The sequence below is a fragment of the Eublepharis macularius genome, chromosome 9 (genome assembly GCF_028583425.1).
Source record: "Eublepharis macularius isolate TG4126 chromosome 9, MPM_Emac_v1.0, whole genome shotgun sequence".
In the NCBI taxonomy this organism is placed as follows: Eukaryota; Metazoa; Chordata; class Lepidosauria; order Squamata; family Eublepharidae; genus Eublepharis; species Eublepharis macularius.
In genome coordinates this window covers 70,363,875-70,379,816 of record NC_072798.1, presented here as the reverse complement: position 1 = coordinate 70,379,816, position 15,942 = coordinate 70,363,875, and the positions used below count along the sequence as shown (strand labels likewise).

At 43.0% G+C, this 15,942-nt stretch overlaps 1 protein-coding gene across 1 annotated transcript in view; it reads left to right on the top strand.

The window, feature by feature from the left end:
- The window catches only part of TMEM117 (transmembrane protein 117), a 314,883-nt gene extending 299,350 nt beyond the window's left edge, over window positions 1-15,533 (top strand). Inside the window, exon 8 of the mRNA XM_054989399.1 lies at window positions 13,362-15,533. Coding sequence (XP_054845374.1) covers window positions 13,362-14,002 — 641 coding nt within the window. The 3' untranslated portion in view covers window positions 14,003-15,533. The remainder of the gene's footprint in view (window positions 1-13,361) is intronic.
- Window positions 15,534-15,942: the final 409 nt, after the last annotated feature.

The window sequence follows — 15,942 nt, the reverse complement described above, 5'->3', positions numbered from 1 at the left end:
AGCATCTCCAGTGAAAAGGGTCAGGCAGGAGGTGATACAAAAGACGTCTAGCTGAGATCCTGGAAAGACACTGCCAGTGAGTAAACAATAGTGACCTTAGTGGAGGAATAGTCTGATCCAATGTAAGGCAGCTTCAGGAGCGAAACAGCGCTTTTTACCAGCCTTGCTAATACATCAGCAAAATCCACAAGAACTTTTTTACTAGCTTGCCTGCCCACATATATTTTTCAACAGTCGTATCAATAGCCTGAAAGAATGAGAAAAAGAACCAATTCTGTTCTCATTTGCTTTCCTGCCTGGTTACCTGGAGGTAAGCGGGATATTGCACTAGTGGCTAAGAGACTGTGTTATAAATCAAGACGTTGCTGGATCGAATCTCACCTCTGCAGTGACCTCAGGCACAGCCTCCTCCCTCCCCCTATGTCTGCTGTATGAGGTGAATAATAGTGAACCAAACATACAGGTTGTTGGAAGTATTGCCACCAGATCACATATATGAAATGTTGTTCTTACTGGGAACTCTTTTAGCAGCCAGATTGTCCCTAGGAAGAAATTGGCAGCAGCCCAAAGTTCTTAAGAGATGTTTAAATGGACTTTGGTCACACTTGGTGTTGCAGGACTGAAGTTGTAGAGAAGCATGTGAACCATGGGTGAAGGTTGATAGTGCCAGCTTTGGAGTTTAAAGATTTATTGTTGAGCCAAAGAGCAGGGATGATTAAACGTTTCCCTGCAAACACAATCATTAAAAGGAAATAGGAGGAGCTGAGAGAATGTTGATGATTGGGGCATTAAGGAAATGCCATTGGCAGCAAGACAAACGGCCCTAGCAGCTCGTTGTTCCTCATTCCGTTTTAATGTTCTTTAAAAGCAGATGGACTACGGTTGACCAGTGACTCTCTGCTGCTTCCTCTGCCTCCCAGCTTATATAAACTGATGGCAATTGTTGTGAAGGGCATAATTTAATTGGAGAATGAGCCCGTGAATAGAGTTTGTGGAATAATTTTCTCCCCTTCCAGCTCAGAATTAACAAGATCTATTTATTAGACGAGCAAGACAAATCAGTCTATTTGAATGCATGTCGCATCATGGGAGTGTCAAGCGCCTGCTTTATCTCAGCTCTGTGCCATTCTTTGGGAGACTCATAAAGAGCAGCAACTCGGTACAAGAGACTCCCCTTGGATGGGGGCTTTGCCTGTCCCATCTGTTCTGGAATTGTGGCTGCTTTTAAAGCTCTGTTGATAACCTTTGGAGCTTTCCCAGCTTTCTGCATTACTTGCTATAACATTGTGCTTGCCTGTCCTAATTCAGGAGGCTAGCAGGAGAGGAAAATGGCAAAAATGTTTAAGATGATGTATTAAGCTTTTGATTTAGACAAAAAACGATATTCTCCATATACGAGCAGAGTCTGAGTTTTTTAGCCATTGGTGCAACATTGATTGTATAGCTTTGAGAAGTGTACAGTCCATTAACAGATATCAACATTTGGCAAGGAGAAATGGGTAGACGAAAGGATAATGGCAAGGTCAAGAGACGGGATACCAGGCAGCCATGCAATGCAACCCTCTCACCACCTGGTTGTGGTTGTGGTTGCTACAAGGCTCCCCTCCCTCCCACCCCCCGCGTACTTTTGCCCAATGCTGCATTGATTTTCTGCTCAAAGAATACACTCAACCACTAGCCTATAAGCTTTGTACATCATGCACTCTTGGGAACGTTTTATTGTCCCAGTGCAACAGACACGTAAGAGACTAACCCCATAGCCCTCCTCCTTTTTTCTAGAGAAAATCCATTTCAGAAGGGCATTCCTATCCTTTCCCTAATATCAAACCGAAATGACATGATGTTGCATGTAACCTTTCAAATTCACTAGAACTCTGCATCAGGCCAGGTGTTACGAAATAAAGGGTCCATATTTCAGTTCATGATTTTAAGGCCTGCTCTTGCTTAGTGCTAGCAGGCAAGAAGATATCGAGTGGTGTCCATTTGCACCCTGGTTTCTCTCCAATCTCCACTGAAATCACAAATGTCAGTAATTTTCTTTGAATCTCTCTGACATAAAGCAAAATGTATACATCTCTTGTAGGATGAGAGCAAAGGAATTTATTTATTAACTTCATTTATACCCCAATGGGATCCATCATTATCCTCTCCTATAGCCCTGTGAGGTAGGTTAGGCTGAGAGTGAGTAACTGGCTAAAGGTCACCCACCAAGCTTCCATGGCAGGGTGGGGATTCGAACCTGCCAGACACTAGGTTTGACAATCTAGTCATTGCAGTAACAATTTTGGAAATAATTTTAAAGTGTAAATATGAGATGTAAAGCCTGTTGAATCCATTGTAGTTGTACCTCATGTTGTGTACAAATTCCCACATGCACAGTCTCTTGATAGTTCCATTCTCTTCCAGTTGACACATTCTTCTCAGCTGAATTCAGGTATTTACAAATTAGAAAATGATTGATTGATTGATTGATTGATTGATTGATTGATTGATTGATTGATTGATTGATTGATTGATTGATTGATTGATTGTTTGATCAATCGATTCATTGATTTAAATTAGAAAAAAATTGTTTGCAACCATGCTGGTCCAAAATAAAACTCCAAAAACAAATCAAAATCCAAATAATAACTTTTATTAGGACCAACCAAAATCCTGTAATTGGGGCCAAATCCTATAATTTATACCAATTCCTATATCCTATAATTTATAGCACAATTCTGTAATTTGTGCCGTCCATCCATCTTGGTGCTCTAATTTATATTATCTTAAATCCCCTAAGAATTTTCAAAAACATCCCTGTACAGGGTGCTTTGCAATAATCTGATTTGTGTGTGCCAAGAGCATGTGTAAATGTGGCAGACACATGCTTTTTTCACTAGTAACATCTAGTTTACAGACATCTTTCCTTAGATTTGTGAACTCTGATAAACGCTGATTTTTATCCACCTGGGCAGTCCGTCCAGCCTGAATTGAATCCTCATCTGATCAGGTCAAGCTCAAAATGGATTCAGATCAGGCCAGTTACATCTTTCAGAGTTTAGTGTAGGGCCAGAACAGCAGGGCCTTGCTCAGGTCCTAAGGGGTCTGATTCAGGCCCAATGCAGAATCAGTTTTACAGAAGACATCTAGGTAATGCTTCTGAATAGTCTAGATCTTGTTAAGAAATTTCACGTAGACTGCCTTATCCTTAGATCAGTTCTTAGAGACATTTCTGGTAAAGCTTTAGAATCTCTGAGAATGGTTTTAAATTTATTAGTTTTCTTTATATCAGTCCAGACTGTGGGATCCATAGTTCCTTCTTAGATGTGTACGAACTTTTTGGCCCTGAGAGTGTAATGCAGGATGATCATTTTGAGAAAGGAATGCATTTTCATCTGCCAGGCATCATGTCAAAAACCTGATTGAATGTGCAGCCAGATAGTACTGCCTGTAATGTGCTTGGGGAAGAAAAACCCCTAAAGCCCATTTTATCCGATTCAAATTGTAGTCCTTATTAAATCCACTCCGTTAATGCACATCAAATCTATGCATTTGGAAAGAAATCCATCATTTCAGCCATGTGGACTATAAACAAGAATTAATCTCTGGATAACCCTGAGCGCCTCACATAAGAATGGTAACGATGCCCATTTTAACTCCGCCTTTAGTCATGTTGTCTCCTTCATCCTAAAATTCGTACAAGGAGCTACGTGACTAGAGAAGGCCTATGGAAATTAATTTGATACCTGTCTAGCAGGTCTCTTTCACTAGGAGAATGACAGAGGCAGCAGCACTGTCGATGTTGGTGTGTTTCATGTTGCCCGGATGGACATTATTATTTTATGCTTCAGCAACAGCTCTCCTGTTTGAAACACAGTATTAACTTTTACTCAGATTCCTTTGTATCTTGGAGTACCTAATGTCTGTTTTATTCCACATTAAAATTTTCTGTCTAGTTCCCATTCTCTTTTATCTATGAACATAAAGGGGGGGGGGTGATTTTTTGCATCTGCTTAACTCATCTGGATTTCCCATGACAGATGGCTCACTGCAGAGGATATGCTAGGCAGCAGTTTATGTAAATATACAGTATAGCCTAGTTTCTGTGATATTCAGGAAGATCTGTAAGGCTCAAAAGTAAGTTTGGTTATCTGCTCTCCAAACTATGTCCTTGTTAAAATACATTCAGGGCCTATTCTGAAGCCTTTTAATATCTTTCTATTATCCAGCAAACCAAAGGTAACAGTCTGGACCTACAGATGTTTGTGTGGCTAGAATTCAAATATATATGTGGAAAATCACTCACAGCCTCTTAACAGCCAGTGTTTGAGGGCAGTTCATCTGTCTTGGAATCATGGAAATATAAACTGTGAAGTCAGTCATGTCATGTTTGATCCTGTGCATGCTTACTCAGAAGTAAGCCTCATTGAGTCTAATAAACTTACTCGCAGATACACATGAATAGGATTACAGTTAGGTCAGCGTCAGATGTTCTCAATCCAGTTTCACCATGAAACGGGAACTTTGGAGAGACCCAAATGTGCTCTGAAAGTAAAGTCCTTTCACTAGCTGAAGCTCCTGGCAACTGCATGCTATTGCTATTTTTAAAATTCCTCTCTTCCTCTCTGATTGGTTGGGATCATAGGACAACTCCGCTCTTACCCCTCCCCCAAAGTCAGAGAAATGTTTTGAACTCTCACTCTGAATTTGCTTCATGAGGGCACCATGCAGCAAACAACTTGGTCTACTTAATGACACATGGAGCCAATTCCATTGGAGAGCACTTGGAATGGGGGAATGTGACTGCCAAGACCAGTAAGATGAACTGAGTAAATACTTGGTCCTTGTTTGCACGTTCCCCTGAAGAGTCACCTAGAGAAGAGGACCCTTTTTCATAGCCCTTGACGAGGAGAGCATAGTCTGAGGGCCTGTTTTGACTCAGTCTTGAACAGGCAGCACCATCTGTAGTAATTATTGTTAACAGCTTAGCCTCAGGATTGATAATTTTCTGTCATTCTGCTCCTCCAAAGCCTTGCTTGGTACTTGGATCTGAGTTTGGATACATTTATTTTTATTTATTTACGTCCTTTATAGTCCGACTTTCTCACTGAGACTCAAGGCAAATTACACAATGTGAGATTAGTACAGTCAGTATCAAGGACATTTCCATAAATAATGCCATAGGGTAAATAAACACAAGTTTGCAAAGACATAGCATTAGTAAGAATCCAGTACAGAGTTGAAGAAAAGCTGAAACAGAACATAAGCAATTCTAAAGTTGACATTAGACAACATGAAGCACAGGTAGTCATAAGAGCACATATTTTAAAAAAACAGATAGAACATAAGGAAACATAGTGGTGAAGCCTATGGTCCCTAACTCATTAGCGAAGTGTCGTGGGCTGGGCTCGCCCAAGCTGGTAATCCACAGTCTGAGCACTCACACAAAAGCCTAGGGGGAGTCCAAGATTCAAAAGCCAAGTCCAGTCCGTAGTCAGAGCATGAGGGGAACACCAGGAGTGAGTCCAGAATCCAAAAGCCAGGTCAAGTCCAGTCCAAGGTCAGTTACCAATAGCATCAGGTATAGAAGCAGGCACAAGCAAGGTACACAAAATGGCTACAGGTTGTTTCCACACCTGGTGATTCCTCCTGGCTGGCTTTTATAGCCAGGCGTGGTTTGCACCCAGCTGCTGGGGCTCCCTCCTGATGCTGCTCATCATCGCTCTCCGACAGCTGGCATTGACTCAGAAGGCGAGCACTGTGCCATCTTTCCTGTAGCTCCAGCCTCTGCCTTTGTCTGCGGCGCTCTTTAGGCGTGGGCGAACCTGGGGGCATGGAAGCCCCTGGCTGGACTTCCCCTGTGGTATTGGAAGTCCCTGGCTGGGCTTCCCCTGTGGTGTTGGGACTGGAGAGTACTAGTGGCTCTGTCTCTGCTGCTGGCTGTGAATTCTGATTAACCAGCAGCTGCGGCTTCTGATCACCGGGTTCTGCTGAGTCAGGACTGGCTACACGGAGCTCCTCTTCGCAGGAGTCCTGGATGGCTACATGGAGCTCCTCTCCTCCTGGGGAATCCTCGCTCACACTTAGCCCAGACCTGGCCATGACACAAAACAATACAAAACCCTTTTTGAATAATTTGGTTTTGCATCATTTGCGGAAAGTTAGGAGAGTGGGGGCTCTCCTGACTTCCTCACACAGGTCATTCCACAAGGCAGGGGCCACCACAAAGAAAGTCCATGTGCAAGCTGCTATTGATTTTGCCCGTAGGCAGGGTGGCACCTGCAGGAGACCCTGCTCAGGTGAGCAAAGTTGCTGTGGAGGACCATGAGAACCACATGAGACTTCTTTTTTCCTTAAAGCAAAGTTCTGGCCCTGTAAAGCATCCTTGCAAGGCCAGGTCTCCTCTGTTAGATCATCGCTCAAGAGGGGTTAAGCCTCTGTGTTCCTCCTGGGCTCCAGTCATGTTATGCTCTAAGCATGGCCAGGCAAGAGCAGTGCTACAGGTGGACCAAGGGGTCAGTATGCAAGGAAGGAGACATAAGAGGCAGCAGGGAATTTCAGGGTAACTTCAGACACCAAGTACAGGGAAAGAATGGCTGAGATCTATGATAGCAACCATTGCTATTTATATATATATATATATATATTCCCCTTTCTTGCATGTCTTTTTCCATATCCGAAATTATAACACTACATATAACAGCAGGGGTTTTTTTCTGGGAAAAGAGGTGGCAGAACTCTCAAGAGGGAAATGGGGAAGAAACACACGGGATTCTTTGAAATCATATTATTTTCAAGCACTATTGCCATTTTAGGATTAGTATTTTCAAGAGGTGCCGGAACTCCTGAAAAAAAGCCCTGTATAACAGTAGATACAGTTCTAAACAACACACTTTGCTGGATGACAAAGTCATGCAAATGTTGGCAGTCTAGCCATGGTCATCCAAATAAAAGTAGATGTGGTGATCAACATGCTCCTCATGCAGCATGCTCTCAGAATTAGAAATAAAGTTAGTAAAACAAAAAACAAAGGCTTTAACCGAGCCAGAATTTCATGTCAGATGCTGACAATACCTCACTGGTGGTTATCATCAGAACAGGGAAGTTGATAGCTGCAGCTAAGGCAGAGGGTGCATGTCTGGATCCAGTGCAAGCACTCTAAACACAGAGATGCCTTCGGGACCCTGCAGGCAAAAATAGAAAGGTCAGAGGTAAAAACAAAGCAATCCAAGCAGAGCGGTTGTTCGAGAAGTCTCAGAGGGCTTCCTGTTTTTGTTCACCTGTGTACTGTATGTGTGTCTGAAAATATGCTAGGAAAAGCAGTCAGCCACTGCAAAGTGCTTTCTGAAGGTACAGAAGCATTTTATGCCCTTTGTAATTGGGGTAACTGAGATGAAAGAGGCGAGCTGCCAGAAATAGAGAGAGACTTGGAACTGGATCTTTAATTTTGGCCTTTTGCTTTGCTCCGAGGATAGGAAATGAAAGGTTTGTGCTTTTCAGCCTGAAATATTTTCTCCTTTTCCCACCAATGCCCAGCACAGAAGAGCCCTTTTCTGATAATCTGTGGGGAGATAGTAAAGGAACAGGATCATGGCGATCTATGCGCATTCATGCACAGGGTACATTTATTTCACCTATCCATGTGCAAGAGTAGGACTTTTATTGTACAATCAGGAACCCTGAAGAATATGGGCTTTTTGTGATGTGCAGAATGTGGTATACAGGTACCTCTGTACATATTGAGGCTCTAAACAAGAAACTCAGTGAAGGTGTATGTGCTAGGAACAGAGCTTGCCACCACGATCCTGGCCCACACCAAAATGCAATCACTTTCTCCTTTGGGGGATATTTGAAAAGGACTGTGGTCAATATTAATTGAGAGGAAAACCTCGCTAGGTGTTCCTTGGTTTGTTTATGTTTTCTAATGTGTGTGTGTGTGTGTGTTTTTTGTGTGTATTCATACACACACACAAGTACTGACCCATGGGGGATGTTGCATCATGCCGTTTTCTTGGCAGACTTTTTATGGGGTGGTTTGCCATTGCCTTCCCCAGTCATCTACACTTTACCCCCAGGAAACTGGGTACTCATTTTACCAACCTTGGAAGGATGGAAGGCTGAGTCAACCTTGAGCCAGCTACCTGAACCTGGCTTCTGCCAGGATCGAACTCAGGTCATGAGCAGAGCTTGGGATGCTGTACTGCAGCTTACCAGTCTGCGCCACAAGGCTCCACACACAGCCATATAGCAGTAAAAAATTAAATGGCTGTTAAAAAATAAAAAAGAGCCCAAACAGCCTCAGAATGCTTCTGCTGGGAAGAAGGGGCTCCTCTCTCCCCACTCAAGCCTTTTCCCTGTGTTACAATAGTACAGGGGATTCCCTCCCCCCTCCCCTGGTTTTTACTGCTCCATATGCACAGAATACTCCACATGGAGCAGGAAAAACCGGGAAAAAATTCCCTCCCCTGCTATTTTGACATGGGGAAATAGCTTGAGGAGGGAGGGAGGAGCCCCTCCTGCCCTGCAGAGGCATTCTGAGGCCATTTAGGGACTCCTTTATTTTTAACAGCTACTCTTCAAAGCTGCTGTGCAGCTGCAGGGAACATAAGTCAGGTCAGACCCAACTCTTTAAAAACATACACCTCTAGCTTGGCCCTAAGGTTAACTAGTTAACACATCAGTTAACACATGAGGGGAACAATTTATTTTGAATAAGTCCCCTAATGGTGCATAAAAATTGAGAAGGAAACCACACTCAGCTTTCTATATAAAAGCTTAAGGCTGCTTTGGCAAAAACCCCCCACTATTTTATAGATGACACTAGGGGTATGCATAATGGAAAAAATTAGCCAAAATTACACACAGAATTCACTATTTCAGCTTGTTAAAGCAGCTTCAGGAACACTGAATCAAATCCAGGAAACTAAACTGAAATGAGTCTCTTTCGCAAAAGTTGATGTGTTTTATTTCCGTTCATATCTTCCAGCTAGAGATCCCAGACCCCCGGTGGGGGCAGGGGATCCCCCGCCCCCGCTCCCCACACCCCGCCACCACTTACCTGAGCAGCGGGGTGTGTGCACCTTCCTTGCGCGCTCCCCCGCGGCGCAGCACACTCCCGTGTACCACAGCTGCTGGGATCGGGCCCGTTTTTGCCCTGATTGGGGCTGCTGTGGAGCGCAGGAGCGCTCCTGCGCTCTGCAGCGCTCAAAACGGGCCCGATCCACGGCAAACTGGGCCTGTTTTCAACAGCTGCAGAGCGCAGGAGTGCTCTTGTACTCCACAGTGCCCCAAAATGGGCCCATTTTGGTGCGGATTGCGCCCATTTTTGAGCCGCTGAGGAGCGCAGGAACTGCACTCTGCAGCACCCAAAACAGGCCAGTTCTACCACAGATCGGGCCCATTTTGAGGTGCTGCGAAGCACAGAAACGCTCCTGCGCTCCATAGTGCCTCAAAAACGGGCCCGATCCGTGGCAGAATGGCCCGTTTCCAGTGCAGGAGTGCTCCTCAGCATCCAAAAACGGGCCTGCCCAGACGCCACACAATGACATCACTCCTGAAGTGACATCATCACGCCTGTGGGGGCGCATGTGTGGGCTCCGCGCACGTGCACACCCCTCTCCCCAAAGGTAAATGCCAGGCCCCTGTCCCCCGCTGGGAGGTTGAGGGGGCCTGGCAACCCTACTTCCAGCAGCAGAGAGGCGCTGGGCTCACTGGTTTTCCTGAAGAGTGGCAATGAAATCCCAAGAAGAGAGAAACTTTACATTATTTATTAACTTAGTTGGTGGGAAGGGGGAATGAGACTAATGCATGGTGTGAGTGCATCTCCCCACCTCCCACCCCGTAGCTACCCGAGAAATGGGTCTCCCTCTTTGCCAATCACAAGGGAAGACCTCCCCCCCTCCCCTCCACTTCCTTTCTATCAGCGTTGGAAGGAATAGGCTGCAAGGAAACATGAAACGAACAGGCAGAAACCAGCAGAAAGCAAAGGTAATTGGTTATTGGGGCTACAGAAAAAGAAGAAAAAGTGGACATGAAGCAGGATTGGGGTGGTTTTTTTGCACGTTGCAGCACTCTCCTCCTTGGGAATTCCCCCTTGCCCCTCCCACAGACACCTTCTACGGGTCCCTAGTTGTTGTTTTGTGTGTATGTTTGAGGGAAAACTCAGTGGATCAATGGGTTAGAATAGAAAGGGGACTAATGGTTGATGCTGGTTTTTTCTTAAGCATGAAAACAGCTGTCCCAGAGTCTCATTTACCCATCCCCCTAAACAGAACTTTGCACATGTGTGCGCACAATGGACCAAAACAAAAAAACCAAATGGATCAGTTCCAAGCCAAGACCGACTGAACTAAAACAAACTAGTAGTGAAACAGGATGATTCTGAAATCCCTGGAACCGAAACTGAAATGGAAACTTTCTAGATGCACATCCCAAGAGACTGGATTTGACCAGATGGCTTACATTCATCATAAGCCACAGAGAATAATCATTTATTAATTCAGATGATGCAAGTACTCACAGTACCATTAAAAATACTCTATATGAAACCCTCCTTTTCTTTGAGGAGTTTTAACATTTTTAGATGACTGTTCAACATCTGTTCAGTGCCAGCTAGAGAAAGTCCTGTGCCAAGATGCATCTGGGGACCAAAAGAGATGTGGTTATGGTGATTTAGGAAGGTATTGGCACAAAAAATAATTTGGACTGGAGAGAAATTATTTATATAATTAATTTATTAAGCTATTTATATGCCATTTTTCAGCACCAATACCCCCAAAGTATCTTACAAATGCAAAATAATAGTGAAATATAAACAACAAAATTCTACAATATGAAATAACAATAAATGCAAACCACACACATACACAAATGAACAGTGGAAGAGTAAGAACCATTAGGGGCCACACTAAAATAACTTAATAAAAAAATTAAACTTGTAGAAACTGAATAGCAAATGAAAGGCTCTTCCAAGCATTTCTGAATGCCCAGAGATAGCAGTCCAGCTGTGTGTATCCTCTGGACTCAGTGAATGATGGAATAACCTCAGATTAGCTGTCATCACAGAAAGTTCATGAAACCATATTTAGAACAACGAAATAGGACAAAGAGACATGGGAAGGAGAAGCAGATACTATGTGGATGGGTGAGAATGAACAGGAAATACAGATATTCATTTAAAAAGCTTAAGTGCTCAAAATGTATCTTACTAGCATCAAGCTATCGCCACAATAGCAACAATGCCAATTCAGGCATGAACATAAAGAGAAGCTGGATCATACCCACAGTCCAGCTGCTTCAGCATCTTGTTTACAACAGTGGCCAGAAAGATTCCCCAGAGAAGTACACAAGCAGGGCCTGCGGACAGCAGCCACTCCCTGATGACTGCTTCCCGAGATCTAATAATTAGATTCTTCCTCTGAGGTCCCATTCAGTAGTGATAGCTAGGAGGTCCTGTGAAGGAAGAAACACCCAAGCCCTTCCCTGTTCCTTTTGGTTGGCCCCTGGAAAAACCTCACAGCCACCCAACATCTCTGCTTGGCGATGCCACCCCTTTCCCTCACTCCATAGGGGTGCCAGTGTGGTGTCGTAGTTAAGAGTGCTGGACTAGGTTCTGTGAGACCCAAGTTCAAATCTCTACCATGAAGCTCACTGGATGACCTTGGGCCAGTCACACTACCTCAGCCTAACCTACCTCTCAAGGTTGTTGTAAGGATTAAATGGAGAAGCATGACATAAGCTGCTTTGGGTCCCCCTTGGAGAGAAAAGGCGGGGTATAAATGAAGCAAATGAATAAATAAATAAACTGTCTACCTGTTGGCATTAACCCTGAGAATATCTCCTGCTAAGCAGAGTGATATGCTTAGCATTCTGTACCTGCATTGTTATTTAAATGTTCCACCTAGTTACTGTACCTGTCTTCTTCGCAAGCTAGCGCAAGAGAAATCTACCACAAGCATGCCGTTCACCCTACCATGCTCCAGGGATGGCGAGTTGACCGGCTGCCCAGCCCTGTTACCACACTTCACATAGCAAGACCAAAGAAGTGTAGTGTGTTTCCAGAGACCACACTTAAAGCATTCAAAACAGACAAACCTTTAATAATGAAATTTAAAAGACATTCTGTTTCAGGCTGAGCAAGGACGCAAAGAATAGAAGAAAACACACTGTCCTCTTTCCCTCCAGTCAGTGCTTCTGAAATGAAGTTTAATTCAGGACAGACCAGCTTTACTTGAAGTTGTGGAAGTTTAAAGGTCATGATTAGTTCCTTGTTTCCTGAGAATTTATAACCTGCTCTGTATAGCCCTTCCCTCCTGGTGGTCATTTGAATCCTGGCAGCCTCTGTCCCTTTGGTATGAGGTAGGATGCCCTGCCTTGCTTTGGCCAGATGACTTAGCATAACCAAGAGCTTGAGTACTCTGTCCTTGGAGCTTCTCTTCAGCCCCATCCACTCTGCCAAGTTCCTGGTCTATACATGGACACAGTCACAACAACTGAAATACTGGCATGAATTCTTGGATGGAGAGCATTTCTCTACAGGTCTGTTGGTGGTTTCCCGCCCACCCCACCCCCCATAAATCTGACAACTTCCTTTTCAAAATACATCGAAACCAGTGGTTATCACCACTGGATGACTGATCATTCACTAGTAATGGGGTTTCCTGTACTATTTTTTTTATTAATTTTTTATTAGTTTTCTCATATAAGGATAGGGGAAATGGGGGGGGGGCTAGGAAATAAGATATAGAATAAACATCATAAAGTCTGCTTGAGTTAGAATTCTACTTATCTACACATTTTCATCTTACCATTTCACCAATCATTTAACTGTGATTATTAGTAATACATTACAATAATGTCTTCATATATTTACTACATTCAAGTCATTAAGTTTGTTTTTTATCCAATTATAAAATGGTGTCCATGGGGCAGTGAAGTCTTCTTCCATTTGTCCTTTCATTAATGAAGTTAGTTTGTCCATTTCTGCATTTTCCATTATCTTCATTATCAATTCTTCCTGTTGGGGTATTATTGATCTTTTCTAGAAAGATGCTAATAGGATTCTTGCCGCTGTTACTCCATGAATTATAAAGTATTTCTGATCTTTATCCAGCTCTTCTGGTACACAGTTTAACAGAAATATCTCAGGTTTAAAAGGAATTATACACTGTAAAATTTGTTGCAAAAGATTATGTACCATTATCCAGAATTTATGGACTTCTTTACAAGTCCACCACATATGATAACATGGTCCTGTATGCTTCACTCACTTCCAAAATTTATTTGATATATTTTTGTTTCCTGTACTATTTAAGTTGCTGTGCTGCAAAGAGAAATAGTCAGATCTTGATATTTCTTTTTTTCCTCCCAATTTACAACAGGTAAATGGTTCAACTATGGAATCATATTTCTTGTTTTAATCCTGGATCTTAACATGTGGAAGAATCAAATATTTTATAAACCACATGAGTACGGTCAGTATATTGGTCCTGGGGAAAAGATCTACACAGTGGAAGACCCAGAAAGCTTAAAGGACCTCAACAGAACCAAACTGTCTTGGGAATGGCGCTCAAACAACACTAATCCGTTGACCAACAGAACTTATGCTGAAGGAGACATGTTTCTGCATAGCCGATACATTGGGGCAAGCCTAGATGTCAAATGCCTGGCCTTCATCCCAAGTTTACTGGCTTTTGCATTGTTTGGTTTCTTCATTTGGTTCTTTGGACGTTTTCAGAAAACCGATCAAGGCATGGAGAACCTTGACAGATCGTACACACGCATGAAAAGAAAATCACCATCTGATGTGGGAATGACCCGCGAGAACACACAGGTCTTAGCAGAGGAGCCTTTAAATTTTGATGACCCACATTTGATATCCATCAAGTCAGACTTGAGTGAGATTGTCTTCAATTCTTCTCTCCTAACGTCTGAAAACCTGAATTTGCACTTAAGTGAACAGCCAAGTCCTCTGCAACCAATAAGAGAGCCCTCTGTACCTAAGGATCATCCTTTAACCTAATATGGCTCTCCTGCAGAGATTAAAACAACAAGCAATTATTGTGCAGTTTCTTCGTTACTTGTTTTGTAAGTGACCGTTTACATAGTCTTTAGAACAAGAGAGAGATACAACCTATACCACAAAGGTGCTCAACATGCTTTTTTCTATTTGTATTATAATGACTTGTGCCTACTGTATTATATCAAACATTCCTTTATAGATTGCTTCTGACAAAAATTGCAAGAGAGTGCTACAAGACTACTTGCAAGTAAAAAATCTACTTTGGTGGTGCCTTGAAACATTAAACTGTCTTTTTAATATAATGGTGTGGATCCTATCTAGTTCGAGCAGAGCATACGACATAAAGGGGAACCTTCCTGTCTCCCTTTTCCTGCTGTGTTCTCTCCTGTATTTTGCCCCAAGTTCCGTGGACTTCAAGATTAGTGTGGGGGGGGGGGGGGGCAAAGCAGAAGAGAGGAATTGTTGAGAGTTGGCCTCTGCTCTTTCGCAGGCGGGAAGTGCCTTCTGCAAGTGGGACAGGATATTAGGATCCAAGCCTTAGAAATGTTGTGAAGCTTCCTTTTCAACTATTTCACAAGAGCAAAGTTCTTTGAAACAGAGTGATTTTGGACAGGCTGCAAATGGTTACCGTTGGTCTCCCGAAAGGCCCTTCTTCTTGCACATGCTCCAGAGCCTGGGATATGGACAGTTTTTGGCAGCCAGGTAGACCGTCTCTTGCAGAAAACCTTCTAAGATGTGGTGCAGCCTACAGCAGAATGCCAACCTTAGATTTACACTAGCATCCTAAGCAGACGAATATTTTTAAAAATCCACTGAAGTCAAAGTGTTTAGAAGGGGACAATTCTGTTTAGGGTGACACTGTTAGAATCGTATGGGTTGGGTGTGTCATCAACAGAAGAATGATTTCAATTTGTGTACGCGTGTGAGTAGAAAGGCTTCTGGTAAGGAATGACTTTGGTATACTGACCTGTAGTCCATGACTTTGATGGCTGGACTTCAAAGAAGCATGTTGATTACCTTTTTAATTTTGCTGGCTGTCTGCCAGACACATGCACAGATTCATAACACCATAAGCCGAGAACGATAATGCGGCATGGTTCACTACTTAGCAACATGTGACTTTCTCCACCCGTTAATTGCAATTAGGTGATAATACCTAATTATGTTTTTTATAATTAGAGATAAATTACTACTTAATTAAAAAACTCACCCTTCACCTTCTTGAGATCAAAAGGTTAAAATGCAGAATTTGAAGGAAGAGTTGGACTATCAACTGAAACCTATGCAATGCCAAAGAACAATATTGGGAATGCACTTGAAGATAACAGAATCCATCATTTACAGGGTCTGTGAATTTTTTTTTTTTTGTAAATATAGATAAAGGTACATCCAAATGGAGATGTGTGGAGTGCCGCTGAGAAAATGGACTCTGGCAGCAGGTTCTGGGGTGAGAGTGAATGCATGAACTAGACTAAAGAGTTTTGTGTTGTTTTGTTACTTTGAAGAGTTAACACTATGTCCACTAATAAAAAAGAAAATCCAGAAACAACAAAACCCCCAATTGTGTTTATTTTCTACTCTGCCTTTTGGGGTTAGTCAGCTGTATTTTTCAAACTTGCTGGTCCTCTCTCCCTCCCCCCGCCCCCGGTTCCTAAATATTCACCTGCTTCAGATATAGACCTATTAATTAATATCCATCCATTTATTCTGCACATTTTTAGCCCATCCTTGCTTCAAGGATCTTACGTACATATTCCCCCGGTTTTATCCTAACAGCCCTGTAGGGTAAGTTACACAGACTGCCACTTCACAGGTTACAAAGTCCCTCATGTTTATTGATGAATAACAAGAGTTTTGCATCATGCACTCAGTGGAATTTTGTGCCTCCCAGACTCACACATGCCCTTTTCACTTCTTTCCCGGATAGAAGTGGCTTCACT